This window comes from Stenella coeruleoalba (assembly GCF_951394435.1).
Source record: "Stenella coeruleoalba genome assembly, chromosome: 6".
Lineage (NCBI taxonomy): Eukaryota > Metazoa > Chordata > Mammalia > Artiodactyla > Delphinidae > Stenella > Stenella coeruleoalba.
The window spans coordinates 94,737,198-94,753,507 of NC_137151.1; the positions used below are offsets into that span (position 1 = coordinate 94,737,198).

A 16,310-nucleotide genomic window follows, 5' to 3' on the forward strand; every position below is an offset into this window, starting at 1 on the left:
GGGCACCTGGCTATTTTCCCAGGTGAGATGCTCATTCAACCTAGACTCAGAAAGATCACTTCCTGGGGACCTACTTCACCATTTATAGATGAGTTAACATTTCCAAGTCAGGTGAGCTCAGAGGAAGAATTTCCGATGGAAAAACTTGGAGTTATTCCTTGGATGACAACAATGGCTCTCATTCCTGTCCCAGTCACTCCGTCACTTTTCTCTTATGCTACCTTACTTCTCTTCCCTGAGCAATGGCATTTTCAAAATGGCAACATTTATATTTCATTGCAGTTGGTATGGAGTTTCCCCTTCTGTGTCTCTCTCAAAGGCCATTTAGCAAGTGACTATTCCTGGCCTATTTGACAAATTCATTCACACCCAAGGGAAGGTTGGCCTGGGATGCAAGGTCCTAAAACTTCACTTTTATGAAATAAGCTAACATCCCTCATTCTATCCATCCTTTATACTGTTCTCAGAGTTATCTTTCTAAAATCCAGGTAGGATTTTAAATCCAGGTAGGATTCTAAAATCGCCCCCCATTTTAAAAACCCTACCTGAAGAATAGAGTCCAAGGTGCCTTCACAGGGACATGTGGCCTTCATGGCCTTGGCCAGCTGGCCTGTCTCTCCAGCTCCATCTCTGTCCACGGTACCCGAGGCTGTGGCTACACCAAAGAAGTTGTCCCTTCCCCAGAGATCTTAGACTTTCCTTTCCATGCCTCCTGCAATATGCTCTCTCATCTTCCCTCCTCACCATCCACTATTGTCCATTAAAGCCCACCTCTAATATCCCTCATCTTCGTGACCTTCTACAAGGCCCACCACCATGCATCATCCCACCACCACTCCCTCTTCTTTCCTAGGGCACCTACTCATTTCCACCTCCATATCACCTTGTCACATCATCTTTCAGATACTGGCTCACACGCACCTGTCTTCTCACCCTGCTGGGAGCTTCTTGAGGGCAGAGACCACATCTCACATATAGTAATCTCCCAGTAGAGCTTTGTTGAAGGGTCCTTTTGGCACTTTGAAGGGATGGAGAAGGGGATGGGAGAGAGCAGCTGTAGCTTAAGACCCGGGAAACTATTTGGAACCCTCAGTTTGTAGAATTTTGTCTCATCTGTTGTGAGGAATTCACCCTACAATTATGCTGACCAATTGGCTTTCACATTATAAAGTGCTAAATTCAGTTTTCTGTTTTCTTTGCTCTATATTTGTTTTAGATTTTAACTCAAAATCTAAAATATGCATAACATAAAATTTATCATTTTAATAATTTTAAAATGTCCCATTCATTGGCATTAAGTACTTTTACATTGTTGTACAATTATCACTATCACCTATCTCCAGAAATTTTTCATCTTCCAAAACTGAAACTCTGTACCCATTCAACACTAACTTTCCATTCCCTTTCACCACATCCCCTGGGAAACACCACTCTACTTTGTCTCTATGAATTCGACTACTCAAAGTACCTCATATAACTGGAATCATACAATATCAATATCTGTCCCTTTGTGACTGGCTAATTTCATTCAGCATAATGTCTTCAAGGTTCAACCATATTGTAGCATGTATCCAAATTCTTTCCATTTCAAGGCTGAATAATATTCCATTGTATGTGTTTGTTACATTTTGTTTTTCCATTCATCTATCATCTGTCAAGTGGACACCTGGGCACTTCCCTGAAGGTCCAGTGGTTAAGACTCCATGCTTCCACTGTGGGGGGCTCGGGTTGGATCCCTGGTTGGGGAACTAAGAGCCCACATGCCATGTGGCATGGCAAAAAAAAAAAAGTGGACACCTGAATTTTTTCCACATTTTGGCTATTGTGAATAATGGTGCTATAAACATGGGTGCTCAAATATCTGCTTGAGTCCTTGCTTTCACCTCTTTGGGGTCATATACCCAAAAGTGGAATCGCTGGATCGTACGGTAATTCTATGTTTAATTTTTTGCGGATCTGCCATACTGGTTTTTGTTGTTCTTGTTGTTGTTGTTCTAGGCTGGGCCACGCAGCTTATGGGATGTTAGTTCCCCTACCAGGGATTGAACCAGGGCCCTTGGCAATGAAAGCTCAGAGTCCTAACCACTGGACCACCAGCGAATTCCTACCATACTATTTTCCATAGCTGTTGCACCACTTGATATTCCCACTAACAGTGCACAAGGATCCCAATTTCTCCACGTCTTCAGCAACAATTGTTATTTTCTGGGCTTTTTGTGCTTGTTTTTATTTTTTTTAACAGTCAATTCTAATGGGTGTTGAAGTGGTATCCACTGTGGTTTTGACTAAATTCTGTTTCGAGCCTCTGCATTCACTGACTTGATTCCCCATGATAAGCCCAATCTAATTATACACGATGACCTCTATTTCTTCCTCATGAGACTTGAGCCTGCCTCCGAGAAAAGTGACAGCCACAGAGGGAGATCTAAAGGTAAGTGGACCTGGGGCCAGCTGCACTTCTTCATCCAGGTCAGCAGGGGGCGCTCCCATGGGACTGCCCTGAAGGCTCTGATGACAGATGACAAGGCAGGTCGCTTTTCCAGACCAAAGCAGAGTCCTAGATAAGCAAAAATGTCTCTTTGTTTTCTGACCCTCTTCCCCCAGTTCTGTCCTCCTGACAGTGTCAAAGCAGCCTAGGCCACAGCAGTGGTTCTCAAAGAGGATGCCATTGACATTCGGAGTGAGACTATTCTTCATTATGCAGGACAGCGGACAGTCATTGTGACAACAAAAATGTCCCCACCCGCATCTCCCAAGTACCCCCTCCCTCTAGAGATGGGAGGTGCCCAAGTGAGATCCAGGTATGCAAAGGAATCTGGAGATTCCCAGTGTCCTGCACTCACTCCTGCAAAGCAGCGACCACCAGAAAGAGGACTCCTGTCCAGCTGAGGAGACCCTGGAACTCAGCCAAGGAAAACATCACAGGTCGCCTTAGGTGACCTAGACGATTCCTCTGAGTCTGTTAATGATCACTTGACAGTGAAAGGCTCGCGTATCAGGAGAAGGGGGAGACGCTCTCTAAAAGCAAGACCAATACTATAAGATAACAGAAAAAATATCCCAACATACCCACCCTCCCAATCCCGAAATCAGGACTTGAAATCTGAGCCTGCTCTCTTCGATGTCCATTTGACCCTCCCTCCCCGCAGGGTGTGAACCCTGTCCTCCGAAGTCCCTGACTTGCCTAGTCCGGCTTAAGGGACTTCACTTCCCTGTGCTGCCATAGCAACCAGGAAACAACCTCCGCTCACAAGGCGAAGGACGGTGCTGTGGCCCAGATCTGCCGAGGTGCGCGGCCGGTAACAGAGCAACAGGACCAGGGGACAACAAGGGCACAGGCGAAGGGGAGAGAGAGGTTGCCCAGAGAGTAGACAATCCAGGGCTTGAGGAGTCTGGGTTTGCGGTTTATTTTTTCTCCCGACAAAGACACACACTGTCTAAACTGTGTGACTGGTTGTTATTAAGAAGCTGCTGTATGAGGGGAAAATGTATTTAATAAAAGGCCCAGTGTTTGTGGTCTTCTTGGGCTCACTGCTGAGCTCAGGAAATCTTGAGGTGTGACCAGTTTTCAGCCTTCAAAACCAAGATGAACTGCCCTTGAGAAGGGTGGTCAGAGGGAAAATATGTTCACCCTCTCTCTCCTGAGCCGGGGACACGGGAAGTTGGTCCAGAACAAACAGAAGTTAGAAGTCTATTTTGAACCAGAGGTGAGTCTTACAGCTGAATAAAAGCATATTTTGGGGGTGGAGGAGGAATGTTCTATTTTTTCATTTGGGGCTGAGCCCTGTGTGTTTTGGTTTGTTTTGTTGGTCCAGTGGTGGGGGTCACTGGAAGATTGTCCCTCCTTTTCTTAAATTCGAGAAAATAAGATAGTTTGCTTGACACACAGAGATTGCCACTGGGGCCCTCGTCCTCCCCCTCACACACTGACTTACAGCCTCATTTGCTTTAGACTGCAGGAGATTCCAGATTGTCTAGAAATTGGGTGGTTTGGTACAAGACCAGAATTTCCACCTGTGTTCTAGGCAAGCTGATGGCTGTTTGGTTTTTAGACATCATGCTCTGTGGTTGAAATGCTGAAATATTCGTGCCAATTCAATGGCTTCCTTGAACCTTCTGGAATTCAACCCCCAGGACTCACATGTAATATAGGCAAAAAATTTTTTCAGTTTAGAACATTTTAAAGAGGTAGCAAAAGTCCCTTGTTGTACTGGAATTTTATTTCATTGAATCCTGCCAGGAATAAGAAATCCACTGGGGGTACTTTGAAAAATTTTGGATCACACAGAGATTTCCTCTGTTTTTGTAGTTTGTCATGATATTTCACTTTCACTGTATTAAAAGACATATAAATTTTCAAAGGACCTCTGTGGCCAATGGCATTTACTTACTTACAAGATATGTAACTACTTTATAGGCTCTTAAACAGCCAAATTAGGTAACGTTACACAGCATCTAGAATGTATGGAAATTCTCCCTGTGTACAGCTGAAGTGATGGGCTGGAATGGTTTTCTCCTATTTAAACTGCCAGCCGGTCCAGGTCTAATTTCAAAGTTATCTGCTGCCCTTGGTAATTCTGACGACTTACTTGCATACCAGGAAATTTTAACTGGCCTGGAAGCTACACTCTACCCTATTTAAGCCTCCAGGCATAAATGGCTCTCCTGAAAGTTATATAGGGTAAAATAGAATCTTGCCCTAGGTTCTGCTAACTCTGAGAGGCAGAGAACAAAAACAGTTGCTAAGAAGCGTGAATGTATTCTGTGACACCATGTGAGCAATTCAGAGAAAACCAGTCACTAAAAACATGCCAAACACCTACCCAAGCAGTATTTCCTATAAAAGGGCCTTCTACTGTGGACCAATCAAGGAGGTTTCTTTCCATTGCAGGATTACTTGAACTGGAAGTCCCCAGAAGATTATATCCTGGTCAGCAAACCGCAGGATGAGGGCAATGCCGACCAGCACATGTGGAGCCTCTTTCTTCCTAAAACATTCAGCACTAGAAAGGGCGCCCTGATCCTCTACTCGGAAGGCTTAGCCGTATCAGCACTGACCCCCAAAGAGAGGAGTAAAGGCCCCTACTGCCCCAAAGGCCACAGGAAGAGGCTGGATCTTGAACTGCACACACTTCAGGACCTCAAAGAAGCCATCCTGGCGTACGGAAGGAGACAGGTAGGCAGAGCACTGTCCAGGGTTCAGGGAAGGCCCTGGTCTGTGTCTCTAGAAATCCAGTTGCAGCTTTGGATATAACTTCTTTGCAGACCCTAGGAAGGTATGAAACCCTCAGACTTCCATTTCTTCATCTCTAAAATGGGATTGTACTCACAGTACACAATTGTCATGAGGCTTAAATGAAATAATCTATGTGAAAGGGCTCTGAAAAGCATAAAGGGCTATATTATTATCATTTTGTGTTTTCCTTTCCATTAGAATGACACAAAGTCCTTTTCAGCATTCAGACAGATCTGGGCTAGCACACATTTCATCGGAATCCTTGAAGTTCTGTCTCATAGCCACAAGCATCATCATCACACCTCTGATGTTCTTGGCTTTGTGGAAATGAGGAGAACGTTTAAAATATTTACCTTGAGCCCTTCAGCATCTGCAGGATAAGTTAATGACTTTTTCCACTCTGAATTTAATATTAAGGGGAAACGCCTGTTCTCATTTCTCTGATTCATATGCTCTAATGTCTTATGAGATGTGTACATGGCCCCTGCTTTATATAATGACATGCATCAGCCCTATGGTTGAGGCCATGAGAGAGGCTGGGACAATGTGTCACTTCGTGAAATTCTAGCTTATAGATGGTGGGTGACTCCCTAGTTTAAAAGTCTCTGCTGGCTTCTCATTCCCCACAGGATAAAGTCGTTAACTTCTTGTACCAAGCGCTTCAAGCACTGGCTTTCTCTTCCATTTCTAGCCATATCTGCAACTTGTTCTAGCCACCGCCATGACTATGGACCCCTCAAGGCCCCACCCATGTGAAGAGCTTACCGTTCCACTAACATCCCATGCCCTTTTGTGACTCTACACTTTTGCACATGCTTCTACATCTGGAAAACTCCTATTCATCCTTCAAAACACAACTCCAATGTCATCGCCCACTGAAGCTTCTCCCACTTCCCTAGACAGAGCTATCCCATCACTCCCTCCTCTGTGAGCATTCCCATACCATCATACATTGCAATTCATCTCTTTGTCAATGGTTCTGTCATCTCCTTGAGGGCAGGAACCACATCTAAATCTTAGTTTCCAGAAAAAAGTGAGTACCCATAAATGTTTGTGAAATGAATGAATCGATCATGCATGATACCGTCAATGTTTTTTAGATCATCCCCCAGTATCCTTATTGAGCAATTTATCACCTACCCCACCAAGGCAGAGTTTCCAAAAGGAAAGTTCCTCTGCTCCTTTTCCTTCTTTCAAAATACAAAGAAGCTTAATGACCTTGACCAAATGCCCAATTGCTCTTTGTATTAAAAATCATAAATTCTTGGATGAAAGGAAACCAATTGTTGTTGAATGCTTAGCATTATATTACAGCTATTATTTCATTAAATCTTCACAATGACCTGTGAGATATAGTTTTTCTTGCCCCCTTTTGTAGATGAGGAAAATGAGGCTCGGAGGAGTTAAGTGGTTTGGCCAGGGTCTCAGAGCTAGTTAATGACAGAGCCAGGATTCAAACCCAAGACTGCCTACTCTCCAGGGCCAGCATGCTTTGCACTCCACCCTATTGTCCGTGGACTTGGAAGGCCTTGGCGTGTTTGCCCTCACATCCACTCCTCACCCTTACCTTACTCTACTCTGCATCACGGTGGGGTTGACCACAGGCTGCATGTAATTCCACAAACATCTGTGTCAACTGGCTTCTAATTGAATTTGCCATTGGAAGACACTGGAAGGAGATTGGAGAGGGAGAAGAAAAATGCCCGGGTATTTCTCCCCTCCCATTCTACCTGTAGTGGTGAGAAGCACCCGTATCACCTCTGTGGCCCAGCTCCCAACAGACAAGCAGGGCCGTTGTAGCTCTAGGTTCCTCCAGGTGACCCTGCCAGCTCCTCACTCTGCCCTTTCACCTAGGGGTCAGACTGGCTTCCTGATGTTACTAATCTCAGTGTTGCCTCAACATCTTTTTGGCTTCTGAGCTCTCTATTCACTTGTGTAACCGATTACCTGAATTAAATTCCTTCTATGCTTAAATATTTAGAGTGGTTTCTGTTTTCCGGTCTGGACGCTGATAATGTAGGCTGACTTACTGCCCAGAGCAAGAATACCCTCCACAGCTTTCAGATGCTTGTCTATAGGGCTTCAATATTCCAGGCAACAGTGATCTTATTACTTTATAAAGTAGATGAGTCTGTTTGGGGATGGCTTCAATTTTAGTTAGACTTGGGCTCCATGAAAAAAAAGTTCCTGTCTTCCTGAGGTATCTAGCTACCAGATTTACAACATGTAACTGTACAAACAGAACACTGTAGTCTCACTCCAAATGAGTAGAAGGGAAATGGTGTGAGGAAATCAGAAAGGAAAGAAAAAGTCTGGAATAGTAATAAGGCAGGACTTTAAGATTAGAGGATGTGGTACATTAAAATAGGAGGAAAAAAACTCAAGAGGGATTTGGAATTAAATACAATGAACACGGGCTTCCCTGGTGGCACAGTGGTTAAGAATCTGCCTACCAATGCAGGGGACATGGGTTCGAGCCCTGGTCTGGGAAGATCCCACGTGCCGCGGAGCAGCTAAACCCGTGCGCCACAACTACTGAGCCTGCGCTCTAGAGCCTGCGAGCCACAACTACTGAGCCTGCGTGCCACAGCTACTGAAGCCCGCATGCCTAGAGCCCGTGCTCCACAACAAGAGAAGCCACCGCAGTGAGAAGCCCATGCACCACGACAGAGTAGACCCCACTCGCCACAACTAGAAAAAGCCCGCACGCAGCAACGAAGACCCAACACAGCCAAAAATAATAAATAAATAAATTTATAAAAAAAAGACAATGAACACCTCTCCAGAAGAGGAGAGCTTTGGAAACTACAGAGCACCATCTGATTATGAAAACTATAGCCTGGCAAGAAACTTTTAAAATCATAATATCCAGTGCTGGGACGGCTATGGGGAAATGAGATGTCTCATACATTAGGAGTACAAATTCACATGACATTTCTGGAGGGCATTTTGGCAAAAACCTAAAAAGAGCTAATACTCTTTGATTTAGCATTCTACTTTTAGGAAGTTGCCTTAGGAAATAATCAGAGATGTGGCCAAAGATTTACACACAAGAATGTTTACTACAGGGTTATTTATTACCATACAAAACATTGAAAATAATAAATGTCCAACAATGGGACAGTGATTAAATAAAGTACAGTCATACAACGGATTTGGGGTCAGGCAATAAAATCATGTATTACTCATGAATTACATGAGAAAATATAGTGTATTTTTTTAAAGCAGGTTGTAAAATAGTATTCATATTAAAAATAGCAAAGTTCATTAACATTTTTTGAGTATTTACTATGTTCCTGCCACTGTTCTAAGTGCTTTCCATTGCATAACTCAATATGCTTTCTATCAATTGTAGGGGTAGGTACTATTATTATTCCATTTTAAAGGTAAGGAAATTAAAGCAGAGAGTTCAAGTAATTAAGGAGAGTTCAAGTAATTCACTCAAGATTTATACAGCCACATAGACAATTACACCAGCATTCGAAACTAGACAGTGTACAAAACATCACCTCTCGAATATAATCCCAAGTTTTAAAAATTAGTTATACAAGAAGGAGTATACACATCAAAATTTAACCATGGGTGATGGGACTATAAGTCATATTTTTATTCATACATATCTTTTCACCAAACATTATTTTTTTCAAGTCATGGAATTTTTAAAATAAAAAATTTGTCTAAGTGACATACCCACCAGCACCATGACAGTTCTGAGGCCGACCATCAAATATCAAAGAGTGGGTGGTGGCCCCATTCCTAGAAATCTCCGCCCCTTCCCCAAAATATTGATAGTTGAAGAATCCTTCCCCTCATCAGCCTATGAAATTACCCAGCCCATAAAAACTAACCATGCCATATTTCCGTGCCTCTCGCCTTCTGAGATGGCCCACACTCTGTCTATGGAGTGTTTCTCTCTAAGTAAATCCACGTCTTACCTATCCAAAAAAACCAGAAAAACAAAACAGAACTATGACTTTGAAGGAGGTAGACAATGAAAGGGAAGGCCAGGTTAACCCTAGAGAGCCAGGTGGGAAACAGAATAGAGCTGTAAACTGAGCCCCGCAAGAACCACACCATCTGTTCCTCGGGATCAGTATTTCTTCATCCAAATAGTATAGTCCAAGAGTTAAAAACACCACACTCAAAGTAAAAGAGCCAAAGTGAGGAGGGGAATAAAAGGGAGGTTGGGTAACCAATAGAGTAGCGCTGCTCACAGAAGGATCTCTCCTGGCTAAACTGTGAATCAGGAAACCTACACAACGCTGGCTCCACTCATACCCGTGACAATCAAGGCTGTCGCAGGAAGGTGAATTAAATTTTTAAAACATCTCACACCATCTCCAGTTCTACATATGGATCTAATGACATGCATGTGGCAATCCATCTGGGTTTCATTTTATAGCTCAATACACACCTACTCTTTAACTTTCTTGATGGCCTAACTTCCTAATGAGCAAAGATAAATGCGCTAAATCGAGAGATTAGATGTCGGAGTTCTTACACTTCTAGATACACACAGATGTGTTGCTTGTTTGTTTTTTTTTAAAACAGAAGGAAATACGGTACAAACATTCCCAAAATTAAAACCATTCTTCTTGAGGCCTCTAATTCGTCCAGCTTCCCATCACATATTTAAAAATCAAATAGCTATAAAATCTAAATAACCATAATTTGGGGTAGTATCTAAATGATACTCATAATGATGCTTTTGAAGCATAGCAGAAACCTCAAGTACCTCTCAAATCATTGGAAATTTTAAACAATTCTCACATTGTTTTCGTATTCCTTATTCTTATATTTTTAAAATTTTGCAAATCCGGTGATATTTTTTACATGTCCAACAAGGTACATTGATTAAGTAATGTATTCGAAATAATATGTTTTAAAAATTCAGTTCACAGAGCATCCCATTTCTTTATCCCATTGAAGCATGAACAGGATTCAGTTTACAATAGCTGGTTTCAACCGAGATTGTATTGCATCTGCCATCTCCCTTATAAGTGTGATTACATTTAAGAGTATTGCCAACCTTGTTCCACTGATTCCATACTGCCTAATCTCTCCCCACATCTCAGTACTCAAGGTGCTTAACTCTTTAGTTGGTGTTTTCAGTCAATATACAACCCATGAAGGCACTTTCAGACTACTATTTTATCAAGTAATATTGTGATAAGTTATGTTTTTAGAATAAAGTTTATTTTTCCACTCTAATCATAACATCAGCTCATTATACAAAATAGAAAGATATAGAAAAATAGGAAGAATAATAAATTATCCTTTCAGCCAAAGATCAGTAAGACAAAGTTCCCTTTGCAAGTCCTAATCAATTACCTGCTACTGGTTTGATGGTGTCCCTACGAAGTGCTCTGATGGCTGTCAGCAAGGTTCTAGGAGGTACCAAAGCAGCAAGGGGAGGAAGAGTGGCTTGACTGCACTCATTCTGCCAAGTGTGCTCCATTTGAGCAGCTCCTGAGCAGTTGTACTTAGAGCCTTTAATAAACCTAGAAGTAGGAAAGATCGGGAGAGAATCATGGTCATCCGTAATGATGAGGTCAAAGGTATTGTCAGTCATAGCTAACACCTGTGAGCGCTTGGTGTGGGCCAGGCATTTAATCTCTATAACCACACCCAATCTGCACAAGCTAATGAGCTGGGTGCCACCATTACTTCCATTTTGTAGTAGGAAAAATGGGGGTTTGAAGTTAATTAACTTCCCCCAAATTATACATCTAAGTGGTGGAGCTAGAATTGGAGCCTGGACAATTGAGTCCAAAGCCCCACTTTTAGTCCCTAGAGGGCCTCATTTTGAAGATTCCACATGCTCCAGGGAAAAGAAACATCTCTCCTGCTTTAACAGTGTTTTTTTAAAGGGATCTTGGTCTTCCAACACATCCCTTAAAATCCTTTATTACACAAATCAGATTTTCATTAAAACCAATCTGTGTTGTTAGGTAACATGTTCAAGTAAGCCATATATATGATCCAGTAGGCTTGGCTTTATGTATTTCATCCATTGGTTCCCTTGTATAACCACTAGATACAGAATATTTATAATAACGGCTAACACTTAAGTAATACTATTGTACCCATCACCATTCTAAGCACTTTATACTTACTATCTCATTTAATCCTCACAACAACTTTATGTGTACTTTTTATTGTTGTAAAATATACATAAAATTTACCATTTTAATCAATTTTAAGTATACAGTTGAGTGGCAGTAAGTACATTCACATTGTTATACAACAATTACCACCATCCATCTCTAAAACTTTTTTATCTAGCAAAACTGAAACTCTCTACACATTAAACAGTAATTCCCTATTTTCCATCATTCTACTTTTTGTGTCTATGAATTTGACCACTGTAAGTACCTCATATGAGTGAAATAATAGTTATCCTTTCAGTATTTTGTAATCGGTTTATTTCATTTAGCATAATGTCTTCAAGGTTTGTTCATATTGTAGCATGTATCAGAATTTCCTTTCTTTTTAAAGCTGAATAATGATTCACTACGTATATATACCACATTTTGTTTATTCATTCATCAGTTGATGGACACAAATTGCTTCCACGTTTTGGCTATTGTGAATAATGCTGCTATAAACCTGGATGTACAAATACCTGTCCATGTCCCTGCTTTTAATTCTTTTGAGTATATACCCAAAGTAGAATTGCTGGATCATATGTAATTCTATTTTTTGTTTTTTGAGGAAGCGCTGTACTGTTTTCCTTAGTCGCTGCATCATTTTACATTCCCATTAGCAATGCCCAAGGGTTTCAATTTCTACAAATCTTCAACAACACTTGTATTTTCTGTGGGTTTTTTTTAATAATAGCTATCTTAATGGGTGTGAAGCAGTATCTCATTGTGGTTTTGATTTGCATACCTTAGTAACAAGTAATATTTAGCATCTTTTCATGTGCTTATTGGCCATTTGTGTCTCTTCTTTGGAAAACTGTCTATCCGAGTCCTTTGCCCATTTTAAAATCAGGTTTTGTTTTTTTGTTTTTGAGTTGTAAGGGTTCTTTATACATTCTGCATATTAATCCCTTATCAGATATATATGATTTGCAAATAATTTCTCCCATTCTGTGGGTTGCCTTTTCACTCCTGCTAGTGTCCTTTGATGCACAAAAGTTTTACATTTTCTTTCTTTCTTTCTTTTTTTTTTTTGGCCACGTGGCATGCAGGATCTTACTTCCCCCACCAGGGATTGAATCCGTGTCCCCTGCAGTGGAAGCACGGAGTCTTAACCACTGACTGCCAGGGAAGTCCCAAGCTTTACATTTTCATGAAGTCCAACTTATCTATTTTTTCTTCTGTTGCCTATTCTTTTGGTGTCATATCCAAGAAATCATCACCAAATCCAATGTTGTGAAGCTTTTCCCCTGCGTCTTCTTCTAAGAGTTTTATAGTTTTAGCTCTTAAGTCTATTCTACTTTGAGTTAACTTTTGTCTATGATGCAAGGTAAGGATCCAACTTCATTTATTTTTGCAGGCAGGGTATGTACTTTTATCATCCTTATTTGACAGATAAAGAAACTGAGGCACAGATGGGTCAAGTAATTTCCCCAAAGCCACACAGCTAGTAAGTAATGGAGCCAGGATTCAGACTGAAGCAGACTGAGCTCTTAAAGAAACTGAAGCTTAATTTTTTCTGTTTTCATTTCTAGTTGTTGTATCTTCTTTGCTTTTGTGACATATGGCTGGTCAAATCTTTGATGCTAAATGGTTTGGTTGAGAATCAAACCCTGTAACAACATTGCAACTATGGGAAAATTCAGACCACTTTATGATTCTCTTCTTAATGGCTTGATACTCAGGAACATATGGCCACCAAAGATATGTGGGAGAGATAGTATCATTTGTACAGACTCTCAGAAATTAAACCTGCAGAGAAAAGGGCTAGCTGAAAGCGGCAGTGTTTACACGAGGCTGATTAAAGTCAGGCTGGGGCTGAGAAGACTTTTCAGGCACAGCTGCAAGTGGACACACATCTCTCCCCTCCCACCTCACCCTCACCTCCACTCTGGTTGCACTCACCTGGCAGCCCCAAGTCTGGCTCCAGGCACACCTGCACAGGTGCAACAACAATGGTGGTTACCCTCTGTTCTAATAAGGCTTGGCCTTTGCCAGGGCACACTAACTCCGGCAAGCCTGACCAAGGGGCAAGAGACACCAGCTATGCTCCTCCGGAGAGAAGGACTTCTGACTGCAGTGGGCAGCTCAAGGTACAGGTGGTCAGCAGGAAAGTACAGACATTTGGGGGATTTCTATTCCATTAAGCTAACATCTTGAATAGTTATTAAATACTCAGTGCCTTGAACATTGCCTGACACATGGCAAATTCTCAACAGATGGTTGTTAGATGAACATATTAGTTGCCAGGGTGTGGCGGTGGGAGGTCATAACCTCTACCCAGTAGGGCTGGGTGTACAATGTGGTCAGGTAGGCAGATTTGTGCTCCTGTGATACCTGATACAAGGCAGCCCATGAGAGGAACTAGACTATAATTTATTAATATGCTGTCAAAGTATAAAGATGCTAGAGACTGAGATTGCTTCCTACTAGGAAAATCTAGAGTGGCGTCGTGGAGGAGGTAGAATCTGAGCTGAGTCTTGTGGTAAAAAAATAAATGGAGCACAGCCCTCTAGGCATAGGTCAGTGAAAGCCCAGGGGGGAGAGTGGGCAAAGTCAGAGTAATTAGACAGGTGTGGCTCTTACCTGGAGAAGTGGGTGGGGTCAAACTACAGAGGGCTTTGCCTGCCAGCCCTGGGAGAGCTGGATTTCTCTCTTTACCTCTCTGTTGACTCCTGCACACAAAGGGTGCCCACCCTCTGTGGTACGATGACAGCTGGCGATCTGGGCATTTCTTGTCTTCCTGGGGACACTGGCATCCTGCCACCGCATATCTGCTGGGCAGGAGTACTGCACACATGGGCTCCTTCCACCTTCTGAAAACCCTTGCCTGCCAGGACCGAGGTGGGGTGGCCATGACAGCCAGTGTGGGGCTGCGGACAGATGCATGGGCGCCCCATTGCCCCTCTGCACATGGAGGCCGGGGGAGCACCAGGGAGCTGGCGGGCCAGAGCTAGTCCCTCGTTAGAGGAAGCATTCCCGGTGGAGTGTGGATAAGAGACCCCTCTGTGCACACTAATTACTCATTTCAGAAGAACCAAAAGCTGGGGTTGATTAGCAAAGCCAAGGCAGGCCTGAGAAGTCTGGAACCATCGGCAGCCAACCTCCTGCTATCGTTTATTTCCCTGTTCCAGAAACTCCCTTCCTGGCTCCCTTCTGCCTCCTTTTATGTTTTAGAGTAATTTTGGTGGTTAGAGGTTCAGAATAATGTTGGAGAAGGAATAGAAAAATATGGAGAATGTATGCAAGGGCGGTGGGTGCAATAAAATACATTAATTTTTAACGTGTTTTCCATTTATAATATAATCTATTTTACTGAAATTTTGATTCCATAAAAAAAGAGAGAAGAAAAAACTATCTGTAATCTTATGCCCAACACCCTAATACTGTTGTTATTAGAATTTTAATGTATTTTCTTCCAGTCTTTCCACCATGATTATACATTTATAAAATAAACTTTAATGGGATTGTAGTTGTACTATACATTCTTTCTAATACCTTGCTTTTTTCCACTTAACTTATTATTCTACATGTTGGAAATGAGTGAATAGATTTAACCCTGAGTGAGCTTTTTGGTAACCTAAGCAGGCCTGTGGCCTCCCACAGTACTTCAGTTAATCCAATGAGATGTGAAATTTATGAACCAACTTCACAGGCATAATTTGAGAAATTACGAACAGGAACCAGAAAACTAGAAAAAAAAACTTAAAGAAGCTGTGGTAGGCAGAATAATGGCCCCCCAAAGATGTCTACAACCTAATTGCTGGAACTTATGAATATACTAGGTTATATGGCAAAGGGAAATTAAGGTTGCAGGTGGAATTAAGATTACTAACCAGATGGCCTTAAAACAAGGCGGTTATCCTGGATTATCAGGGCAGGCCCAGTATAATCGCAGGGATCCTTAAAAGGGGAAGACGGAATCAAAAGAGAGAACCAGAGAGATGGCAGCATGAGAAGGACTCAGCCCAATGTTGCTGGCTTTCAAGATGGAGGAAGGGGTCACAGGCCAAGGAACGCAGGCAGCCTCTAGAAACTGGAAAAAGCAAAGGAACAGATTCTTCCCTAGAGCCTCCAGAAAGCCCTGTAACACCTTGATTTTAGCCCTGTGAGACCCATTTCAAACTTCTGACCTCCGGCACTGTAAAATAACAAATTTGTATCATTTAAAGCCACTAAGGGCACTTCCCTGGTGGCGCAGTGGTTAAGAATCCACCTGCCAATGCAGGGGACATGGGTTCGACCCCAGTTTGGGAAGATCCCACATGCCACGGAGCAACAAAACTCGTGCACCACAACTAATGAGCCTGCACTCTAGAGCCCGCAAGCCACAACTACTGAAGCCTGCGTGCCTGGAGGCTGTGCTCCGCAAAAAAGAGAAGCCACCGCAATGAGAAGCCCGCACACCGCAACAAAGAGTAGCCCCCCCTTGCTGCAACTAGAGAAAGCCCGTGCACAGCAACGAAGACCCAACGCAGCCATAAATAAATAAATAAATAAATGTATTTTTTAAAAAAAATCCACTAAGGGGGGATTTCTCTGGTGGCCCAGTGGTTAGGACTCAGCACTTTCACTCCAGGGGCCCAGGTTCAATCCCTGGTCGGGGAACTAATACTGCGCAAGCCACGCAGCGCGGCCGAAAAAAATAATAATAATAAAAAGCCACTAAGTGTATGGTAATCTGTTAAACAGCAATAAGAAACTAATACAGAGGCCAAGATCAGCTTTCAAACTCAAGGCAAAAATGTATCTAGATGTGCCAAATTCCAGGATAAGGGATTCCCTAATTCTTCTCGGCAACTCCCTGCCACATTGAGCAAGTGGCCGAGCAAAGCTACAGAACCAAGCAGGTGCTTCAGAAGTGCCCCCTACTGAAAACCAAGGGGCTCTTATCCAGATCAGACAGGGCGTCATGCCATCTGCACCAGGGC

The 16,310-nt window shown here is 42.5% G+C and overlaps 1 protein-coding gene across 1 annotated transcript in view; it reads left to right on the forward strand.

Moving 5' to 3' along the window:
- Positions 1 to 3,349: 3,349 nt before the first annotated feature.
- Positions 3,350 to 16,310, forward strand: part of KIAA2012 — a gene marked incomplete at its 3' end in the record, with an annotated part of 111,833 nt that continues 98,872 nt past the window's right edge. Inside the window, exons 1-2 of the mRNA XM_079924763.1 lie at positions 3,350 to 3,707; positions 4,892 to 5,176. Of these exons, the coding sequence (XP_079780889.1) occupies positions 3,624 to 3,707; positions 4,892 to 5,176 (369 nt within the window). The 5' untranslated portion in view covers positions 3,350 to 3,623. The remainder of the gene's footprint in view (positions 3,708 to 4,891; positions 5,177 to 16,310) is intronic.